Consider the following 24363-nt stretch of genomic DNA (forward strand, 5'->3'; position numbering starts at 1 on the left):
ATTAAGCCACAGGGTGGGGGGCGACAACTGGCAGTGGACAGTCCAGTTTCCAAATTCAGTATCTCTCTGTTTTATTCAGAGACAGATATCCCAAGCAATGTGATGTTTATGTGCATTGAAGTGAAACAGAGATAAATCTCTCTCCCTAGACTTTGCTCCATATCAACCTTTGTATTTATATTCTTTTAGCTACCTTTAATTAATCTAAATATTAGTTTTTATGCTGAATTGGGAAGAACAGGACTTGGGAAAAGAAACTTTTTTTTCCCATTTAGATTAGTAAATTTGCATTAGTAAAAAAACCATGTAGAGCCACAGGAACAGTGCCCATACAGAGGTGATCTTTAATCTGCTTTTTAAGTCTTGCAGACAATATAGGATTACAGAAAGGTGATTTTTGTGATTGTTTGTGGGATGGAATAGAATAGATATAGCTTTTATGTTACCGAATGTTTGGTAGTGTTTGTAAGGGTTTAACAGAATGAAAACTAACCACCTCCATGTTTAACCTCTCTAAGAAGATTTCTGTTCTGACTTTCACATCAGTGAGAGTCAAAGACTTTATCTAGTCAGTGGTTTCCCTTTCTTATCCTACCTACAGTTTATATACTAAAATTTCAGAATGGCTGTATGAATAATACCTCTAGCTTCTGAAAATCAGTGTGGGGAGAAGCCGATGCAATTGATGTGTGTATGTGAAGTTGGATTTCTTCTTGTTTTGCTCCAGGTTTGTCTTTTCTTTTGCTCATGCTACATGTATGATAGATTCCTCTCAGGGTTCTGTTTAGGCTGTAAAAGCTGTCTCTCCCTAGATGAAACCTGGCTTAATAATTAAAATTATTATGGGGACTTTTCCAGAAGGCAGTATGGATGGGCTACACTGTATCTTGCTTCCTCTACCCAGTTTGTTTCCCTGCAGGCTTCCTCCCTCACATCACACTGCAGAAACACAAATTAGATTGAGCTTAAGGCATTTTTGTCATTGTCTTGAGTAGAGACCAGGGCCCTGGTAGTGTGTGATATTGTGCTGTGCTGGATCCGCAGCTGTTACTGCAGATCTGCTTCCTGACATAGATAACAAAACCAGTAGATCTTGCCTGAGATTATAGCAAAGGTAAAGCAGAACTGAACTGATAGTCATCCAGCCTCAACAGTCTCTGCTGAGTCTCTTCATTCTGTAGAGAAGGATTTGGATTACTGGAATCAACCACCCCCACTAGCACCATCTCAGTGTCAATTACCTTGCAGAGCCTCGTAATGATAGATACACTTCAACCGTGGCAGTGTTTCAGTTCTCTCAAATTCTGCAAAGAATAATCCCTTGAAGGGAGGCAGAGCTCTTAGTCTTTTTAATTTGAATTGCCAAGGAAATGTACGAGTAGTTTTGATCCCTTTTGATTCTTGTCCAACAAGAATTGGGTTATTCTGAAATAATACCGTATTAGTATGGTAAGTTCTGGAACAGTGACCTGCTTCACTAAAACATGCAGACTTTCAGTAATTGCCATGGAAAAACTGGGATCCTGAGAGATTTCTGCTGTGTCCTCTTTTATTCCCAAAAGTAGTCAGTCTTTTCTTAAAATTCAAATGCTCCTTGGAAGTTATTCAGTATTCACCAACCATGCTTTCAAACCTTTACTCATGTTTTAACCCATGTTAACTAACGCGATTATAAATTTTAATTCAAATAAAACATAAATGCATATTACAGCTGACATCAAACATGAACATGGTTTGTATAACACAATCTACAAGTGTCTGTTCAAAGTGGCAAAATCATAGTTCATACCCATTTACACTTAGAAGGCTTCTTGAAATACATTTTAACCAGCTGCTGGTTACTCGTTTTATGTATATTGAATGGAAGGGCTGATTAACTGTGGTCTATGTTGTACTTTATTTCAAAATCTAATAGAATAATTATGTGGCTCAGGGGGGTTATAAAACTGATAAATGTAGATACCATTTAACCTGTATCTTGCATTAGAAAAAAAAGTGTCTCTTCTATGTAATTTGTTGCTGAAAACTTTTCTTAAAAAAATATGTTTTACAATAGTAGAAGATAAAACTATTTGATGTTGACTGATACTTGGAATCCCTTTCAATATAGGCACATATATAGTGTCAATTACATTGAATTAAACCAAAGAATAAATGATTCAATGATTCATTGAAAATTTGTCAAATGCTAAATTAAATTTATTTCAATTAAATTCTTAAATTTTTTTAATCTTATTTATTCTGACTGGAATAGCTTCATTGCCAGTTTTGGCTTCTATTGATAGCATGTGTTCCTGTGTGTTTTACACAGCCATTCCTTCTTAACAAATGAAATTCTAGACTAACATCTCTCTTTATTAAGAGTTAAAAATAAGTATATTGATTGGCAAAAGAGCTGAATATTAATATAGCTTAACTGAAATTTATAGAACTGTCATTTGTTTTTCTGGGGTAGGAATGAAATTACTGCCTGGTTTAACATATTGAACTTCCATTTAACAAGTTTTGGATGTGAAGTATTTTCTGTGTTGTACCAGAGACCTCCTGGAATCATCCAATACTAAACAGATGATAATAGAGCTGATGCAGTGGATGAATTTGAGGAATTGCTCATCAGCCAGCTGTGAGCAGTTTCTTGTTAGGTAATGAAATTATTTAATATTTTAGACAGCATTGCTCTGCCTAAAAAGAACATGGTGTATGACCTCAGCATCTCTATTATCTTGTGGTTGCATAACCACAGAAATGTTTGAATGAAAGTCTTTTAAAGTATTTCTTTGGGCATATCGATGTTATAGAGCACAGTCCTTGGAACAATGGAATTATTCAAGCAATCAAGCAAATGAGTCTCTGAACCACTTACCACTTTCAAAGCCCGAGTCAAGATCGGGTGCCATCTTTCTCAATGCATTAGTACCTGTGTATTGGTGTCATTTTTTTCTGACCAAAGTGCCCTTGCATAATGTATCTCTCTGAGAGTATAAGTAAGTATACTTAGAATTCTCAGTTAAAAGAGAGTGTTCTGTGATGTCATACAAGGAAATTTTCTGACGTATTACTGAATAAGACTGAAAATGCATCATCAAACAGTTCACTTTAGTGACTCAGGGTTCTATTTGCACAGTATACCTTGCTGCTTGTCCCAGTACAATCAGAAAACATAACAGAATGATTATTTAATTTTATTTATAAAGTTGAGTTTCTACAGTAAATACATGAATAAGAATACAAGCTCCGCTAATGGTCTGTTATTGGATGATCCCCTCAGTTTCATAGCCTATTAAATGTCTTAATAGCTAGTAGTCTGGAGATTTTCAGGGACTAAATTTCTTAAAATTAATTCTGGAACTATTTTGTTGTTGTTTTAGCAGGTAATTTCAAATTTAACTTTGAAAGAAGAGAGGTTCATTATAGAAAGCATTTATTTCCTGTTTAAAGGGGTTTTTGAATGTCTCATTTAAGATGTTCATAATTTTTCAGAGAAGTATAGAATTATCTCACTGTTTCAGTAGAAATTTTTCACTCTTTCAGTTCAATGTTGATTTGTTGATAAGACTAAACAAAGTGGTTTGGGGAGGGTCTTAGCACCTGATAAGAATAACATCTAGGACATTCCTATTGCAGGACTGAGCACAAAATTCCCCACGAAAAGTAGTCATATATGTGCTCCTAATTGCTTCTGCTTTGACTAAATTGGGAGTAACACAACAGTGTGCAAGGCAGCATTTGTCTTAAAACTCTGTAATTGCTCATGAAACACAGAACTATAGTTGTGTGGGACTCACTGCTGTGAAGTACCTGGCATAAAGAATTATCCAGAGGTAACTGGGACAACAGTTAATTATCCTATCACCATTCTTCCTTCTATCTGTATTAGCCAAAACAGTGAAACAATTTCAGATAAGAACGAAAATTATTTAATCACCTGCTGTCATCTCCTACAGACTGCATAATTTGCCACAGGAGCTTCATCCCCTTATTCCTAGTTTGCTGGTTGGGGGTGGAAGTAGCACTTGGGAAAACACGCAGTCTTGCTTTAAAGATTTCCAGTAATGACTAAGTCCTGTCTCTGTTTAACAGAGGAAGTGCAGTGTGTATCCATGCTTTGTCATTATATGGATGAAGGCTTAATGTATTATTTTACTTGTATAATTTTCCATAGCAACTAGAAGAGGAATTAATATTTGAGGAAATGTATTTCTATTTTTAGTTACATTTAGTTTGACAGGGCTTTTGACCCCTTTTAAAAAGACTTATTATATGGGCACTTTTCATTCTCTGTCTTCTGTTGTCACTAGTTGTTCATAACTGGCAGAAAATCTGTACCTTGTGATCACTGTTACTAATTGCTAAAAATGCAACAGCCATTTAAAAAAAATCTCTGCTGTAGGAAAATATGAGAAAAGTTTTAATCTTAGGTAGAGTTTGTATAGATAGTCTTCCATTTTTGCTTGAAGAGCACAAACAAAACTTCCTTAAACCTTCTCTAAACCTGTTATCAGCAAATTCAACGGTAGAGCGTACAAACAGGAAAAACAAATAGTAGCACAACACACAGGCTGAAATTTTAAATGCAGTTGATTTTAGTATGAAATCATTGTAGATGGATGCATTTGTCATCAGTGACTGCACATGTGATAACCTGCGTCTGTTATGTGTGTTCTGGATGTACAGATACACATGGAGAAAATACTGTGTTAAATATTAATATCTGAAGGCTGAGAAAAAAAAAAATCAAAATGGCCAAGTTAAAGCTACCTGCTTGGTTTCTTAGGTAAGGCAGAGTGTGTTAGTCTACCATCTGTGCCCAGTGAAAACAGATGGGCAGCAAATGGTATGATTTGCATAGTCCTCCTAAAAGGCAGTAAATTGAATAAAATGGAGTTGGGTTATCATTTTTTTTATCTATATGTCTATATGTTGTTGCTCAGGATCTTGGTTATGTTAGTGATTTTCTGGGTTTAGAACACACAGCCCTCTCATTTGTGTCTGTTTAGTTTTCCGTATCCTCCAGTGTGCATTAGGGCAAAAGTATTCTTTTGTCCCTGTTTATTCACTCCATAGCTTTTTACCAGATATGTTTGTAAACAAACTTTACAGATATTTTCCCCCTTCTATTCCCATATTGTTCATGCCTTTGGCTGAATTTGTGTCTGCATTTGTAAATTTCTCTGAAACATTAGCCCCTGTGAATATAATCAATTATACTCTTCATTCACTTCTATAGATTTCAGTTTTCACTCTTGGTTACCTTTCTTTATATTATCTGCACGTGTCAGTGAACTTGCTGAGGTTTATGATTACCTGGGAAAAAAGAGGAAGCCACTATAAATGCAACCTTATACTGTTGTTTTTCACTACTGCATGAAGTACAATCTCAAAATATAGATTTTAAGGGTAGCTGCCTGGCAATATGGAGCTTTTGCAGACTAGTAACTAAATAGGTTCTCTTTTGGAGGTGAATTTAAAGCTAGAAAGTTTCTGTTAATTATGATATCTGTGTGTGTATATATATGTGCATATGCAAAAGAAAATTGAAAATTATTGATATTCCACAAATGAAATATTAAATTATTCACCTATATGTGAACTAGCTGATCTTTAAGGTCCCTTCCAAACCAAACCATGCTATGATTCTATGTTATTTGCAAAACATTGCTAGGGTCATTACCTGTGAGTAACTGCTTTTCACAGTTTACTACTTCAGGTTTAGGGTTGATTGAGTTCAGTCACATGGTGATTGTGTTTATATTCTGTTTCTGGAACAGATGATTCCAAAAATGACAAAGACCTTGAAAGGCAGTCTTATTCAGAAGAGATGAAAATATGTAGTCCTGTGAGTTTTCCTAATTCATGAGGTATCTGCAGATACTTTGGGAAATAAAATAGCTTCTAAATTCATAGGAATAAAAAAAAATCTGAATAGCGTGGATGTAAATTTGCATTTGACTTGAATAAACAGACATATTTTTCATAACATTCATTCAGCTATCTGACTGTAATCTATATACATATAGACTTGCCATTAAATACAAGCTTTCTGTAAGCCTTAACCTGGAAGAAATCAAGCTTACCAAAAGCAAATTTTTCAGCCAGTATAGATCATAATGGATATTTAACTGTCTTTGAGATTAACTCTTACATTATTTATATGTATAAACAGAGATATCTATGTCAAGAAAAATAATCAAGACGAAGGTCATGGTAGACCAAAATCTCACACTTATTTGGTGCCAAAACAGTTCAAATGAACTCATGGTAAAACTAAATCCTTCTATGTTTAAACCAAAACCCACTAAGAGTTACTTTTTAATGTAGCAGCACCCAGTGAATCTACAGCATATAGAAGACCACAAAGCTAGGATTAGGTCACATGTCCTTTTTAAGGAATTTGGTGAGCCCAGCTACAGGAAGTTAACAGAATGAAGGTTGGTAGGGGGGCTTTTATTTTTTGCAAAGCAATGGAGAAGTCTCAAAAATCATAAACAGTATGATTTCCCAATTTGCTTTGGTAACAAAGAGGTGTCACATACATGTATTAAACAAATATATTGGATATAAGAAATAATAAAACACCAAATACCTTTTTACATTGTGATAAAGAAACCAAGATTATGTGTAGCTCTGGTTTTGATAGTTGAAAGAAGTTGAGCACACATTCTAGATCATGTATAAAATCACATAGGAACTATTCAAGAGCTAACCAAATTGCTGGTGACACGAAAATAGAGGAGCTCAGGGTATTTTGTTTTTATTTATGCAGAAGATGGACAAGCTTGTTCAGACTTTCAAAGCAGGAAAGTTCTGCTAATAGAGTTATTTAATTTAGCATAAAAAGGCATAATGAGATACAAAAGCTTGAAATGAAAGCTAAATATTTTGATTCTACATACAGCATGACATTCTTAATAGTGAGGATAACAAAACACTGGAACCATATACTTCAGAAATCAAAAAGATAGAATATCTTCTGTAAAGAGAGAAAAACCATGGTTGAATCCCATTTGAAGCACAAAACCTAGGACTGTGGCATTTATTTATACCAGAATATGCACTGTTCTTAGTAGACAGAAAATTAATGTGTATGAGACTTGCAGGGAGCTGTAAAACTGTATGTTCCAGGAACTGAATACTTTGTTCAGACCTGTGAATCTAGGTGTTAAGGGTGATGTTTTTATAATTGTTATCTTTTGACAAAATCCATCCTGTGAGACAGATACAACTGACTCACCTTTTGGTTGGTTTGGTTGGTTAGTGGTGTGGTTGAATTCTTTGCTCATTCTAGTACTTGACTATTTAGATAAACACATTGGTGCTTTTTTTAACTGATAAATCACTCAATACAGTGGAATAAGTCTTCTGGAAGAAAAAGCTGTCCTATATTCGGGTTACACACTAAATCAATTTTACAGTTGGTTTATATAATGGTGTAACCAGCCCACAAGCATCTGCTCTTAGGGTGCTGCATAGTCCTACTCAAACATGTACCAGTCAGTGCAGATCAGATGACAAGGACTCCTTCAAGCAGCAATGCTACTTCTGCAGCACCCCACAATTCCCAAATGCTTTAAAGAAGAGGCTATAAATGGAGATTGCCCATTTCTATGTGTCCCTTTTAATAAACCAGTGGATGTGAGACCATGGTTTCTGCTTAGTAATTATAACCCCTTACTTTAGTGTTCATTTCTGTGCATAGGTTGCTTTTAGTCATGGAAGAAGTTATTTAAGTACTCAAAAAAAGTTAGAGCTGCTTATTTACATAGCTTGGTGTCATTTTCTTCTATGGAAGAATTTTAATTTTGAAAAAGGTGCCATATGTAATTTAAGAGTTTTTACTTGACAGGGAATATCTGTTAGCTGCATTGGGATGCCTTGGTAGGAGGTTCTTTATGATACCATGTCTTCACTTCCTTGTCCTTGCAAAGAGGAATGAATCAGACTGCAGTCCTTGTTATTGCAAAAAGATTTAATCTTATGCTGTGGAAGAATCACCTATCTTAATGAAGAAAAATATGTTTTACCTCAGCACCTTCTGGTCCTAAGAAGTTAAATATCTGCTGCAAGTAACACTGATCTCACCTTCAGAGACAGTTCTGAAGTATCTGCACTTTTGCTTCTCAGTGAACACACAAAGACTTTCAAGTCTTTGGATTCCATTAGTACTGAACTCTGAGAATAAGGAGACACATCAGATTTGTCTGTATCATACAGTAAAAATGAGTAACAGAATAAAAATGCTGTTGAGTGCTATGGGAAAGTGTGGTCATAGATCATGCTATGAAAAGCTTTGGCCATTGATGCTTCTCCTGTGTATGTAACTATTCACTTGCAGCTTTGATTTCCAGTTAAAAATGTTCATATTTGCATGTGCTCTGACATAAGGCATCCAAGATACAGTGAGTATGGATATGACATGAGAATATCAGATCTATACTAACCAATCTTTATACAAGTGACCAAAAGGATTTTGAGAAAAAATCTGAATGAGGTTGTAATATTGGGAAATGGAAATTTTCTTCACCTTGTGGTGGAATGGCCCAAAACATGAGAGTGTAAATTCTTGGTTAATAATGTGTTGTGTTGTCATGGAAGTCTGCATCTTGGAAGCTAAATCCAAGTACTTAAAATTAGGCATCTTGACAATTGATTTATTTTTTTTTTTGCAAGATAGTGATTAAATTTGAAATATCAGGATGTTGAAATACTCTTTGAAAAAGTGTTGCATACAAGTGAATGCAGAGCAAAAAATCCTATTTTTCTCACACAGATCTTAAAGCCAGGATTAAAAGTTATTTTCAGAAAGTACATTTTTCTGTTAAAATGTTATTACTGTCACACTTTCACTGCTTGATGCACAAAATTCTTGTTCTACTTGTTTCACTCTAGATCCCAACAGACATCCAGACTTAGTTTTCATCTTTTTCCCTTTTATGTGTAAATTAGGATAATCTGGCATGTCTGGGAAGGCCCCTGGGAGATCCAACATACTGATAAGAGAAAGAAGATAGTGACTGACTTTTATTCTTGGAACCCAGGGTGTCTACTTAGAGGTATTCAGATGTATTAGTCCCCCCTATTAATATCCTCAGAGATACTCCATTCTCCCTGATAGCAGAGTCATCATTAAATGAAAAGGCAAAAGTAAAAAGAATAAATTCAGTCCAAAGCCTGAACTGTATCTACTTCTGCTGTATGTCCTGATAGAATACACTGTTATGAAAAGATTTGATGTGGTAAGGTTGTATTTCTCCATGCTTGGCAACAAAGCACAGAATTTGCAGAAGATGAGCTAAAGTGCCAAGAACATGTGCCAAGTTTTCATACCTCTTCAGCTCCTTCCACTGGAAGGACCTCACTGCAGCTCTCAGAATGTTTGAAAACCACCATCAGTCAGTGATAATGCTGCTATTTAAGGGTCAGTCCTTACTTTAGGGCAATTGGCCAGACTGAAGCAGACAACACAATTTCTCTCTTATTTTGGTAATTTGTGAAGTATTTCAGAGTGAACACTGATGCATACAAATGTGAATTTTTGTAGAATGTCTTATTTGTTTGGGATATGCTGAGTGAAATCACCTACTTTGTTAGCATGCTTCCTAGAAAACGAACTTAGCATGATCCTGATGCTGGAGGGTGAGAAATGCTTAGTCAGGGCAATGCCACTGTAATTTTCCTTAAGGACAAGCACTAACTAGTGCCATGTATTTGTACTGAATATTAAACTCAAGTTAAGGGGAAAGCACTTACCTACTGAAACTTCCACTTGGTTTGAAATCCCCAGTGGGTTGATTGCTTGCTTGGTTGGTTTTGGTGCTTCCTCTCATGTTACAACAGGTAGTTGAGAAGAATATGGAGTGCCACAGAACAGTCATTTAAAATGGACCATCAACCATCAACCCTTAAAAAAGTGTCTTAGGCTACAATACATCTTTATTGTCCATTTTAAATAGGTTATTTAAATGATGCAGGTTTTTATTATTTTATCAGTTATGATCGTATTCAGGACTACAGTTTGGGAGCAAGCAGCACATGGAGTTACTCACTCTATTCCTCTACCTTGCTGTTCTATAATGTAGCTATGATGCTCTATATGCAACTTTTCATCTACAGATACCAGTTTTATTAAACACTATCTCCAGCTTACAAATAGGGAAATGAAGGTACAGGAAAGAAAATATACTTTTTTTTCCCTTAAGGTTGTCCACTAGACCAGTTAGCAAAATCAAGAGTAGAGCTCATGTCCCTCAAGGTCAGTGGTACCCATTAAACTGCTTGTTTAACAACTGGAAAAGTAATTACTTCATACTTTAAAGTTCTTAAACCTCAAAGTTGCTAATTTATGGATTATACTTCTCTGAGGCCAATATTAGAACAGTTTACTGCATGTCTCTTCTCCTGTGAAAGGGGAAGTAAAGAATCTGACATTTACGTGCAGGTAAAATAAGTGGACAGTTGGCTTTTTTGCTCAGGATTTTACAATATGCTAATATGATTATATATTAGAAGTAGATAAGGCTTGATGTTGTAAAATCTCTTTTCTGATCATAATCTTAATGGATTTAATATGTATGAAGGTGTTTCACATGTTTCACGCAACGTGGTTGTTAATAATGTATTTCATATTTCTCCTTTTGCTTTACTTTTCGATAATATTCTGGAACAGCAGTTTCTTGTTAAATTCTCTGACTCAGAAGGGAAAGACCATTATCTTAGGGAGATGGCAATTTAGCCATCTCAAGCCATGACAAGCATGCAGAGAAAAAATACCTGGAGTGAACAGACAGAAAGCTACATTCATGATATATCTGGACAACAAGCGTGTCAGTGTTGCTTCCAAGTGAACTCGCTGGGTCGCCAGAAGCAATGTAGCTGTGGTTTCACTCAGACTGGAGATTAGACTAGGGAATGCAATTCATAGGTTGAGTTGTGGAACTCTGCTGGGCACTGCATTGTTTTGTTGATGAGACAGAAACCAATAGTAACATGTGAGCTTTTATAAAAGTGTGAAATGACTCACTCTAAAAATCATTTTCTTAGATTTAAAAAAGAAAACCTGCTGTAGAAGAGTGTTACTGACATAAGTCCTAAATTATTAATTCGTAATGTCTTGATAAATACAAAAATCTGATACATTCATGTGTTATATGTACCAATAATGTATAAAAATAAACTTAAGATACATCCTGCTGAATTTTTGTGTTAATTCATGCACTTTATTTCACAGGCAAAAAAAATACAAGCAAGAACAGATCACTCACAGTTGTACGTGTTTCAAACTGATGATGTTGGTACTTTAATTAGAATAGTGGAAAGTCAGCATAAACTCTTTTGTTTTACAGAAAGCAAGAAGAATTGAGGTTAATTAAAGGTTAATTGGAGTTTAATTGGTAGTTCTTTTTTTCCCTCTTTACTTCTGGTAATAACAGGAATGTTAGAATCCTTGACTTTGATGGCAACAGATTGGGCAGGCCTGGTGTTGATTGCTATTGCCAACATGAAAGTGGTGCTGCAGTTCTGCAGCTCCAGTTCTTAATCAATGAGGTAAGGACATATTTACTCAGATTCTTCTGTATAAATTTAGTTAAATAAGTCAATCAATGTATTGTAATTGAGTGATATAACTTCTCACATTGACAAATTGTGCCAACAAGTAAGTGGCATACATCCAGAGGACGTTCACTGTGCTTTTTAGAAGACTATTTATGAGACTGCATGCAGGGAAAAGTATTGCCTTCATATACATCAGTATAAAGCACTGAACAAAAGGCAGTCAATATGTGAATGTGTGCAGGGAGATGTAAAATCAATTAAATTACTAAATATGCTGCACAGTCTTGTTTCAAATGGAAATTAATAAATGACCTAAATCTTTCTCTGGAAATATATTGATGGTTATTGGCTAAAAACACAATACTTGGGGATATGCTATTACTTGAAGCAAGAAAAAGCAATAGCAGAGATCATCAATCAAACCATCATGCTTAGTCTTTGTAAATAGTTTGTTGAAATCAAGTTTAGACAACATAAAGAAACAGTGACAAATTATAGCTTGCTCTGCAGAAGATTTCTGAAGATGGTAATAGGCAAGAAGACTTTCTGGAACATAAAAATCAGGTATTTTCTTTAGGACCTTATAACTAGGCCAAATCTAGTCATAGTTCAGTTTTGATTAATTTTCTCCCATGACATAAGGAAACACTTTTGACAATTTCAAGTCCTCTCTCTATAGGTGGAGATCTCAGAACTTCTCAGAAGAGTTTTAGTTTTCTGGTTTTTTAAACCTGAGAAATATTTATTTTTTTTCTACCTCTGTTTGGAGAAAGTAACTGAACCACATAAACTGAGGAAGGAGGACTAAAACTTTAGAAACAATCAATACAATGAAATTCTTTAAAGGAATGCAGGGATGAAAAGAGGCAAGGTTTGAATCAGGTTTTCATTAGGTGACCATCAAAATCCCTAATACATAGAATTAATTTAATTTCTGTGGTGGACATTCTTTCTGACTCTTTGGGAGATGAGAATTAAAGCATGGATTACACTGTATTAGAGAAGGCTCACTTTTCTAAATTTCGTTTGCATAGCTCAGTGTTGAAAATAAAAGTTACTAGGATTAGGAAGGAAATCCAAGATGCAAAAAAGAAGTTTACCAGTCCATCATAGCTGGTATGAACTAAGCTTTTCAGTTACATCCTTGCCCTTCCTCAGCATTGCCTTCTGTTTGAGCAATACCTAGTTCCTCTCTGCAACAGTAATGCACAAGAAGAGATCTTCTGTATTAGACTTGATCTGAGGTGTAAATGTAGTAAGCCTCTTCAGGAGCAGTTCAGAGCTTCACACCTCTGCAGTCATTTTCACAGGTCATCAGAGTACTATGGTGAGGAGAAAGAGAGCCAGAAATTACTCCAAGCTGCCCAGTCAGATAGAGGTGTGGACTTTGGAAGATGTCCATTTTCGGGACAGTCTTCATAGTATTGCTGATCTGTGATAAAGACTTTGTCCTTTTGTCTACATCTCTTAGTTCTTCCTAGGTTCTCTCCCCCCGTTACCTGTCCCTACTTTCTCATTTGCACTTCTTTTCATAATTCCGGTTTTGAATATTCACATTATTGTAATACGACTACTAAACTGTGCTTGGCACTGTTGCTTGTGTACATGTGTGTGCACTAATCCCTATATCCTTTAGTTACATCCTTGACACTCACCTTTTTAAATAAGTGTTGTTTGTTCTCCATTTGGTTAATCTCTATGTTTACATGGAAATGCATGAGAGTTGGCATGTATAACCTTGGTACAAAGGTTTTTGAATTTCAAATTGATGGAGTTTTAATTTAATTCTGGCTGATCTGGTACAAATTTAATATGTTTAGATTTAGCAGATTAATTCAAATTTATTATTATTTATGGTAGATTTTTTTTTTTCTTGAAGAAAGGAGCCATTTTTCATAAACTGTCAATTTTACAGGTAGATCATTAACAGTGAGGATCAGAATAAGACAGAACCTGCAGAAAAGTAACGTGTTGCTGTATTTTGTGTCTGCTCTAGGGTGCTTTGGTCAGTGCATGTGCAGATGATGCACTTCATTTGTGGAATCTCCGACAGAAACGACCAGCTATCCTACATTCTCTGAAATTTAACAGAGAAAGGTAAGAATGTGTGGCACAAAATAAATATCTTATTAAAAAACCCCCAACTTTCTGGATTTCTTACCATTTTGCCTTTCTGCAGGTGGATAAAGATGTATCTTGATTTTTTTTTCTATGAGTCTTGTTTCCATAGAACAAAAACTTCACTTTCTGCAGCCTTCTCAGAACAGGAAAAATTGTGTCTGCTTTTTGTCGAAGTGTTCCTCGTTTTACCTTCTGTTTGCATGAACTGCCTTGAACAGTACTGTGGGGGTGTTTTCTTAAGACAAGACACAAGCACTGTGATCCTTTTGGTTTATCTGTTGTTCAGTATTAGACAGAGTACCTCAGCTGGCTGTAGGAGGGTAATAATTATTTTCTTTACCTTGAAAGTGGTTTATTTTTGTAATATATTGGAAGTTTAGCAGAAATAAATTATGAATTTTGGAAACTATGGTAAATTTCAAGTGAATTAGAGACTCTTTTCTTAAATTTTACTTTATGAGTACCTAATTGTAGGAATCCCTACTGAAAATAGATTAAATAAGTGGTTGTAATTTTCAAAGTCAAAGAGAAACTGAGCACTTTAATCTGTATTTAGTAAAACCTGCTATGATGTTACAGAACTTCAATGCTACACTTTTATTAATATTAAGAAAAAGTTCCCTGTTTCTATTAAGGAATTAGGTTGGCAGTCAGAACACCAAGACTCACTGCATAAATGCAGCAGTTGTTTTTGACTGGAGATTTAAGTGATATTGTCATTCTCTTAGCATACACATTCAGTGTTTATTAAGGTGCAGCAACTTTTTTTGATATTTGTATACGTGCTTATGCAGTGATGAAAGGTACCAGTACTTTTACTAGAGCTGTGAAGTAAACAGTCATCAAAGCTTTAGCTGCAGCAAATCTGAAAATCATTATGGAAATACATTTTTCTTTGTTGTTTATTATCCATATACATGTCATGTTTGCACTCAAATGTCACCAAGGGGCATGTTTTGTTGTGGGAAGTACACATAATAATTTAGAAAATATACAGTCTGATTCCAAAGAATTTATAACCTATAGCAAAAGTGCATCAAGTGGTTTGGGACTGTGTGAGGGAAGATGAAAAAGAAAAATTATGTGTACATTTGCTAGCTCCTTTTGAACAGCAGGTCATCATTTTACATATGTTGAAATATTTGAATCTTGGTATTCTCATCAGGCAGGTGCATTATGCACAATTTGTCATTGATAAATCTAAATATTGTAGAAGTTATTCCAGTACATCTTGGTCTAACTCTCCCAGCCACCAATCTGACTTACAACCTAAGGAATCAAGGCTTATAAAAGTGCAGTCTCTGTTCATCTCTGTTTGCCTTCTCTTCGAAGAAAGTAACATGGTATCTTGGTCAATATTTTGTCAGAATATCTTGATAAAATAAATTCACACACATTTGGGTTTTGTTAAGAACAAAACATTTGTCATCATGTTTACCTAAATTTTCCATTTTCCTCTGACATCCTGAAACACTGGGTAAAATATTTGCAAGCCAAGTTATTTGGAATACTGGAAGACTTTGCTTAAAACCAGATTTTCTCTAATGATGTTTTTGAACTGAGGTTTAAATAGGAACTGAGAATGTAGTTATTTGTAACAAATACATGGCTAACTATACTGCCTTCTATCAAAATCTAGTAAGTTGTGAGTAAAAAAAATACTATTAGTTCTTTTATACATATTTTAAGTAACTGGTTCAATTACTGCCATTGAAATAATTTTTATTAACACATCAAAGGCTATGAGGCAAATATCCTGCTATATTATATTGTCAAAGAAGTAAGTCCAGTTTTAAGTAAAAAAAGAGTTTTCATTAAGTACAAAGAAAGAACATTGTAGGCAGTTCATTTCTTCTCAAGATTCTCTAGCACTACCATAAGCTTCTAGTTGTTTGGGGTTTTTTTCCAAGCACTTCATTTTTATTACATTTTCTTTTTAAACACTTATCGATTAACTTCAAATCATCTAACTTTCAATATTCTAAGCTCAAGTTACATATTTAGTGTGTAAAATTCAACATAAACTTCTGGGAAGTAGAATAAAGTTAGGTTAAAACCCTAATTAACCCTTTCAATTTGGAACATTTCTCATTATATATGCCTAATGTAGTTAAGTCTAAAAGAGAACTTCCCTTTTTTTCTGGATATATTTTTGATGTTAGAGAAAAGAAAATATAAATTACATGGTGCTTTGCTATAAGAAATCAATTGCAAATCGGATATAAGGGGAATTTGAGATGCTGATAAAGCAATAAGATAAAAATTTATTTTCTTCAAGAAATTCAAAGGTATGTTTTTCCAAAAAGTAATATCTTCTTCACTGTTGGAACAGTTACAAACATTTTATTTTATTTTCATCCTTCCCTCTCATCTTGCAGGAGAAGGTTAAATGGAAGCAAGATTCATATGTAATAGAAACAGATTCTTTCATTTGTCTTAAGTTTGTGACCCAATGAAGGACCTGGTTTTGATGTTTCTTAAATGGGGAGAAATGCTTGTTGAGAGAAAATAGGTTTTAAAATACCAATACATGTTTTCAGAAAATAGTATAGTATTTAAAAAGGCCATAGAGGGAAGTGTTTAGACAGCCAAAGGCTAGTTCTTACAAGAATGTAATTTATAATGTAATTTAATTTTAGCTTTAGACAGCTTCTACAGAGCCAAACGTGTAATTATTCAGATGCAGTTTGGCTATGAAAATGGAACATGTGACTCCTTCAAATTTTTCTATTTGCACATCCCTCTTGAGGGTTTGTAAAATTTGTAATTTTATTCATACAGTATGTTTGTCTCCTCGATGCACTGTTTGGTTTAGATTTTTGAACAAATGGCAGATTTCATGAACTGATGTAATAGAATGCACTTAAAGTTCTAATATTTTATCTGCTTGTGATGATGAAGATAACTTTCATGTACAATCAGTTTATTGTGGGTTTTTATGATATTTGATGCATGAAATGTACAACTGTTGGGTGAATGCTGCTTAAGTCTTTGGCTATTCCTCAGTGCACCAGTCATCATATTGTTTAACTGTTTAATTTGCAATTTACTTCTGCTTCTTGACATTTAAGATTGCAGGATAATAGACTAAAATCTGCTCTTAATAGTGTCTCTGCAATTACTTGAGTCAAATTTCCCAGAGAGTATACATACAAATATATCCCCCATTTCCCTCCCATAAAAATAAAAGACATTTGTTCTTTTCTTTGGCTGTTGGTAACAACATAGTTATAAAGAGCAAAGAACTCTTAAATGCAGCACACTAGTTGTCTTTCACTTAGCATGTAGCATTCAGTATTAAGGCACTGAATGGTTTATGAATAATAATTCACTGACAAGTTGCACTTTTATAGCCGTTAAATCAGAGTTTGCAGCTTCTCCAGATTTATTTTTTTCTTCTTCTGACCTATTGTTAAACTAATGATAATGCAACATTATCATTGTTAATTTATATCATAATTCACTGTTCCTTTATTAAATATCTCTTTGGAGCAAGTGTGGAAGGAACACTGAGGAAATATAATGGCAGATTTTTTTGTTTTACAGTTTAATGCTCTGGACTTTTTAGCAAATTATATGTTTTTGCCATGTATCAAAATATAAGGTAATCATCTTAAATTCCTATTGCTATATTTGGAGTGTGATACAATGCATTAAGAACCTTCAAGAAGATAAAAATGTAAGCTTGGCCTCATACCAAGAGCTGTAATGATAAGACAGTTTCTCAAAGACATGCTTGACTGTAGCATATGGTTGATAATGTGTGATTCGCTGTTGCTTTTACAAATACGATGGACAGGTAAAACTTTTTAATCTCTGGAAACACTCTGTAAGAATCTCCTCAGTATTTTTAAAGGTTAACATTATGGACACCTTCCATACTTTAGTGCCTCCTTTTCCTTCCTTGATGTCATAGGAGATAACAGATTCATCTTCAGTAGGCATTTTAGGCAAGACAAATAACTCGGCTACTGGAACTAGGCACTGTCTCTATCTGCTGCAAAGAACATTAGGATTAAGTAAAATCACTGAAAACTGTTATGGATCTTAACTATTTTTATTATAATGAGAGCAGACTTCAGAAAGTACAGCTTTAAATACACAACAGCTTACGAATTCCTGTTTAAGATTAGTGCAGCTGGGATAGGAAAACCAGCAAGTCTTACAGTGTGAAATCCAGGTCCTTTAGGCCTGCAGGCACTAATTTCACTTGTGAACACAGTTGTTCTGTCATTCTGAAGCTGAGCTGGTTCAGTTGTGTCGACTGACATGGGGAATAGCCCCTCCTCTCTTTCTTCTTTTAGCCAGTGCTAACTGGTGTGTAACAAATAAGCCACAACAGCTTATCCACTGACTTAGCATACATGAACACAGTATACAAGTTCTGTTGGGTCTTAACATCCATCTGCATGCCCTCTGCACTGATACCATGACAATACCATAAGTGCCCTTCTGCAGGAGAATCACCAGGAGACACAATCTGTACAACTGGCTTTGAGGTTCTAATCTGTGACATTTCCTTCAGTGTTAAGGGTATGCTGGCACAGAGGAAGAGGAGCCTTTTAAGTGGGTGACTTTTAGAGCAATTATGTTAGCTGTAACTTACTATTGATTAGAAACTTGACTCCTACAGCTGAGATTGTGCAGTATTTGAACAAGGTGATTGAGAGTATTAAGGCTATTTTTTTAATATGGTCTATACTCTTTCCTGAGAGTAGCTGTATCTTTGTCTCTTTGTCTTGCTGTATCTTTGCAGGGTTTTGTATCCTGTGTTGTTAAGAGCATTTTAAATATTTGGTCTCTCCTTTGCAGATAAACCTCATCAAAATGACAGCAAGAGGCTCTTGAATGATACTGGTGACTGGCTGAGCAGTCTCAGCAGTACCTGTGTCTGTTTACTTGTGTGATAGGGACTTGTGAGTTACTTTAAGTAGATTACCTGTCTCACTGGCTGTTCAAGGAACTGAATTCCTGTGATAGCTTGCCTGCTCATAAATGAACCTCCTGGTTAATATTGTATGACTGCAAACTCTGTATTGTTTATGTACTTTTAAATTAGTCAGAGATCTGTCATCAAGCGTGAAAACAGTTCAGTGCAGTTGCACAGCCATGCTGCACTACAAAACAGATTCTGATTACATGGTGTGGTCCAGCATTTAACTATTCCAAAGAACCATTGCATTCAAATGTAAAGCAGTATTTCACCATAAAACCTGCCACAGTTTCTGGGTTCTGAAAAGGATGTAAATTCTCTCAGGTTGATGATGGAAAGAAAATGAGGAAACCAAAAGAACCCATGCGATTGGTATTCACTTCCACATCTTGAAGAAGATTTCATAAAACTTTCTTCTGCAGGTTTTTTGGTGTTTGGCGGGTTTTTTGTTGTTTTTTGTTGGTTTTGCGTTGGTTGGTTGGTTTTATATATGTGGTGTGGTCTTGCATCAGTATCCATCAAACAATGATGCTCAGGCATTTCAAAAACCAATGTTTCCATGCACTTATTGAGCTTGAAAAGATTCCTGAAGCTCATAAAAAAACTTTGATCTAGAGGACCTTAGTACTGCAGAGCAGGAAAATGAGCATTGTCAGATGGTATTTCAGAAAGAAAAAAGACTGGAAAGTTTCTCTGGTGAGACTGACCCAAATCATGTTCATGTAGCTACCACATGCCTCTGTCTTCTCTATTAAAAAAAATAAAAAAAAAAAAAATAGCATTCTTTTTTCAGGTCTTACATCATCTTATGGAATATTTCATAGCACACTTGACCTGTAGGATCAATGAGAGCCACAAATTTGTCCTGGAAAGGTGGCATGCAATCTAGCTGAAATGAGGAATGTCTTGGTCATAAAAAGGAATCAAGCACAAGCACTTTGGTTTTTTTTGTCTTCAACACACATTAGCTAAACAATCAACAAAGCAAAAATACAAAACATAGATTTGTTCATTGATACCAAGAATCAACAGGTTTGAGAGATTTATGAGACTATGCAATTCCGATAAAGTAGAATGAAAACTCAGGTGATTCCTAAAATTTTCTTTTTAATAGATCTTAAACATATGGGCCTTCTAGTGAAGACCTAGTTGCACACCAGACAACTCGTATACCTCCCTTCATATAAAAAACAAGTTGAATTTTTCTTGTATTAAGATATACAAAACATCTTATGACCCCGGTAAGAAAGGCACTGAAGACTGTAAGTCAGTGTTCAAAATGCAATTTATTATAGCCAGCAGTACAAAGAATGAGAGAGTAGCATAGGAAATCCTACATCAGGCTGTGCAGACCCCATTCATACATAGTGTTACCCCATTTTATTCACTCAATTTATTATAGGATTTTCTTGTAATGCACACAACTGTATGCATTACTTCTATTGTCAGACATTAACACTAAAACTTCCCTCTGCACTGTTGGATGAAGGTGGTGCAACCACTGAGCGGGATTTGCCTGCAGGCTCCTCTGTGACAGTGAGCTGGCTCTGTTTATCCAGCTTCCAAGGGTTTCATACAGCACAGCACAGCCTGTAGACCACACTGCACAAGTGGCCCCAGGCGCCTACTCAGTTTAAGTGATGTGTGGATCGTCTCCTCCGCATGCAACAGTCCAGACTGTTACCCTGTTATATAACTTCAAGCTTAAATCTACTATTTGCTATTCATGAATATTGTTCCATGTCCATTTCATTCTTCTGATGGCAAGAAACCTTCCAGATTCAAGACCAGATTTATTTTTATGGCTCTTTTTTCCTGTTTATGATATTCTGGTATTGACATCATCACGCATTCTAAATGTTTTGTCTCTGCAGACAAACAGCTCATTGATGTACATTCACAGCCTGGGGGTTTTTTGGTTGGGTTTTTTTTCACTACAAAAATTAAGATTCTGTGTTTTCCTTTAAAAATTTTTGTCTTCATTTCCTTTCCTTTCCTTTGGGCCCTTCTTCTCATATCAGTTCTCTCTGAGCTGATGATTCATCAAGGAAACATATTCTAGATAGGGTCCCATCTGTGCTGTGGCCATTGACAATACCATTTTCTTTTGTAATCTCTGCAGGAATATGTTTACTGATGCATGCAAAAATGGCATCTTCCTTTTATGTGGCTTCATCTTATCAGTGTTTGTGGTCTTGCTGTGATTGACTAATACACCAATTACACTTCTTCCCTGATGTATATCTAGCTGGCAGGGAATGTGCTGCTTTTCAGTGCAAGCCTTTAACCGTGGAAGCAAAGCAAGACAAGCAAAACTGAAATTATCTTTTTCCATCACTTCTGTATCATGAGCTCCAACCCTAAAGTGGAAGTTCTTTGAAGTTTGAGGCTGTGCCCTTTGCATTTTAAATTTAAATCCATTTCTTGTACTTCACTCATTCAGATTGTCCTTCCTCTGTAATATTGTGTTTCTAAGAGGTTTCATTAGTATTAGTACCAAGACCACTTGTGAAATTACAACAGCTGTAAAACTAATACTTGATCTCTCAAATATCCAATAAAATATTTCCTTTTCCAGTAAAATCAAGTGGAAAATAGACATTAAAATAGGATTTTATAGTGGTGGTTTTTATAAATGCTATATTGAGTTTTGTCATATGCTATATTTCATATATGGTATATTTTGAAATAGTCCACCTTTGGTAAACCTACCTTTCATGTTTACTACAACTTTCCAAAATGTGTCCTTTTGAAACTCAGAACTGTAGTTAGTGTGTATTTTTAAGTATATATGAGCAAGTAGTAATAACATTACAGTCACAACATCATAGATAAGAGCATGGCTTAACTTTTATTGGGTTTAGTTTATTTATGCTTACCAGTTTGGATGGGATTTGTAATGCAATCTGAGTTGGTGCCACTGCAGAAAAAGTAGTGCAACAGCTTAAGCTCTCTAGTTTAAAAGTAGTTTGGTTTCTTTATGCTTAAATCACACCAGGGTAGATGTTACTCTAAAATAATATCACAGAAGTCCTGGTCAGATTTTTCATTCTAGAATATATAGAAGGATCTCTGTTTATGTCCAGATCCAACCTTGAATTTAAGAATTTTTATTCTTTTTTAATGGTGATTTTCACAGTCTTTCCTGAAAGGAATTTTTAGTCCACCGTGATTCTGCCAGTATTATTTTCAGTTTCAGTTCAATTAAAAATGTCCTTAAATGCATTATGCCACAATATCTGCTTTTATACCTGTTTTTTAAACCACTTCTCTGAGGGTAAATAGAGCTTTTTAAGATAGTTAAGATCTTTTCTTTTTTTTGCACAGCTCTGTACATAAAGGTTCCATTTCCATAATGAAACCTTAAAATTTGCAATACTAACATCAGCTCATAGTATATAGTAATTTGATTTTTGACAGCTACTTAGAAAATAATCAGTTGCCGTGTGACATCGGTTACATGTATATATCCTTGTTTTAGAAGCATGTTTCTGGGACTTAAGAAAACACATGACAAAATGTGATGAATAATTTGCCAAATGTTTTTCTATTTAATGGTTATCAATGAATTGCAACTCAATTCACATTGTCCTCACATTGGTGCATTAAAAAAAGGTAAACAGAAAATGGCTAATTGCTATATATGAATTACTTTCAGAAATAGCAGCTGTATTTGATAGCAGAAGGGCCAAAAAAACCCTGAGAGATGACTTACAACCAGTCACCACATACACATACATGAAGTCATTATGACTGACAGAACTGCTGGAGAAAAATGCATAGCTAGCCCAATTACAATTACTTTAGGATTAAAAATATTATAGAGACTAGAGGAATCTCTGGCCTGACAAACCCTCTTTTCCAATCTACCTTGTCCTCTGTGTCTCTCTGGCCGTAGTTCCTTCTATTATTTCTCTGAGAAAAAGGTGTCTATTCAAAAGTCCATTTTGCAAAACATCTTTGTGAAGTTTTGTTTTTACTTCAATAAGGAAGAAAAACATGTCCAGAATTATTTAATTTTTATGTCACCTGACCACCTCTGATTGACTGCCTGGGTAACTTCTGTGTTGGTTTCTTTCCTCAAGAAAAAATCCTTTAGCAGTAGACATAATGTTGCTATATCCTGCCAAACCTTACATCATATGCTGAGCAGTGTGCTTGTTGTTTCTAATGCTTTGTAGAAAATAAAGCATGTTTGTCAGTAGATTTATACTTTTCTGAGAAAACACAGGATAACATGTTATGTTGTTTTCACATAGCAGCCATGTTGCCAAATTGCTCTAAGGCCAGGTTTGGATAGGAAAATTTAAAATATGTGTATACACAGCTATACATTGAACAATTGTGTTTCATGGTCTTTCTTAGTCATAACAAATGAGAAGCCCAATACTGTAATACAAAAATGCATCACCTACCTCATATCACACATAGTTATATTAGACAAGAGCAAAAAAAAAATATACCTTTTAAAATTTAAACAAGTTCAGACAGCATAAACAGTCTACATTATCTGTTGGAATTTTCAGCTTGCTACAGTTCTCAGATTAGAGTTTTGAAACATGTTTCATAGTTCTGTTCAGATCTAGCCTTTGACCTTTGTTATATTAGATTTCCAGTCATATCTTAAAGCAGTGAGGAACGTGCACCCATTCTGTTGCAGTAATTTAGTTCTTGGAAACCACACCGCTTCTTTTCTGCCCAGGCACATGTCAGCTTCAAGCAAGTACCCAATGCACTGATTTAGGATACTTTTCCTTCTGTCACAATAAACTCTGGGCATTATTCCAGTAAATCAGAAATAGAGCTAGTAATGTCAGTGTTGAGATTATATCATTAAACAGTACATGAGCAGGAAGAGAAGAGAGACTACAGATTGCAGAAAAACAAGGATCATTAATCATAAAGTCTCTGTCTACTGAAGCGTAACAAATGAGAACAGCTGGTCTCCAATAAGTCTACATGATTTTAATTGATAGACGTTGCTAAGGAAACAACGTGTATAGACAGAAAAAGCATACACATGTAAAAATGCAATTTTTTTTACATTTAAGTTAATTTCAGTATTTCAGTCTTATCGTGACTGTAGAGTATCATTCAAAATAGCTTGATTGATGTTGATATAAAATAGGTTTTAAACTTACTTTAGTAAGAATGTCTGACACAGATTTGAGTATTTTGCAGCTAGCAGAGGACTAAATACTAACATATCTTTAGATTACTTTTCTAAATGCTTGCGAAGCCAAGCTGTTTAACTAAAAAGAAGTTTCAACCTTTCATCTTTGAGCTAAGTATCAATTTACTTTTTTGTAACTATGAGATTGGGAAACAAAAACTGGATTTTTGATTTATACCTACGATGTTGGCTGAAGGGATGAGAAAAACTCTACCTTTAGGTGTTTGGGGTTTTTTAATGCAATTGCTACAAAATCAATGAAATCAACAAATCAAAAACTTTATCTTTTGAGATAAAGTTATCTCCCTCTTCCATCCTTTGTTATTTAGCTTTCCTTCATTGCTAAGAAATTCAGTGGCTCTTGTCATGCTCTGTATTACACATCACTGTCACTATGCTTGGTATTACCAACCCATTTTTACTTAACCTTCAAAGAAGTTTATGGAGGACAAATTAAGTACTACAAATAAGAAATAGTGATTTCACAAGCCAGTAGACAAGAGAAAGATCATGTACATTATCTTTCCCCAAAAATGAAAGCAAGAGTCTGTTTGCCAACCCCATTTCGCTAATTTGCTCACTTCAC

General features: G+C 35.0%; 1 protein-coding gene across 11 annotated transcripts in view; it reads left to right on the forward strand.

The window, feature by feature from the left end:
- Positions 1–24363, forward strand: part of STXBP5L (syntaxin binding protein 5L) — a 194221-nt gene that overhangs the window by 58709 nt on the left and 111149 nt on the right. For all 11 annotated transcript variants that reach the window (XM_064644494.1, XM_064644486.1, XM_064644487.1 and 8 more), the window contains exons 3-4: positions 11460–11541; positions 13547–13647. In XM_064644494.1, coding sequence (XP_064500564.1) covers positions 11460–11541; positions 13547–13647 — 183 coding nt within the window. The remainder of the gene's footprint in view (positions 1–11459; positions 11542–13546; positions 13648–24363) is intronic.

Source organism: Pseudopipra pipra, chromosome 2 (assembly GCF_036250125.1).
Source record: "Pseudopipra pipra isolate bDixPip1 chromosome 2, bDixPip1.hap1, whole genome shotgun sequence".
Lineage (NCBI taxonomy): Eukaryota > Metazoa > Chordata > Aves > Passeriformes > Pipridae > Pseudopipra > Pseudopipra pipra.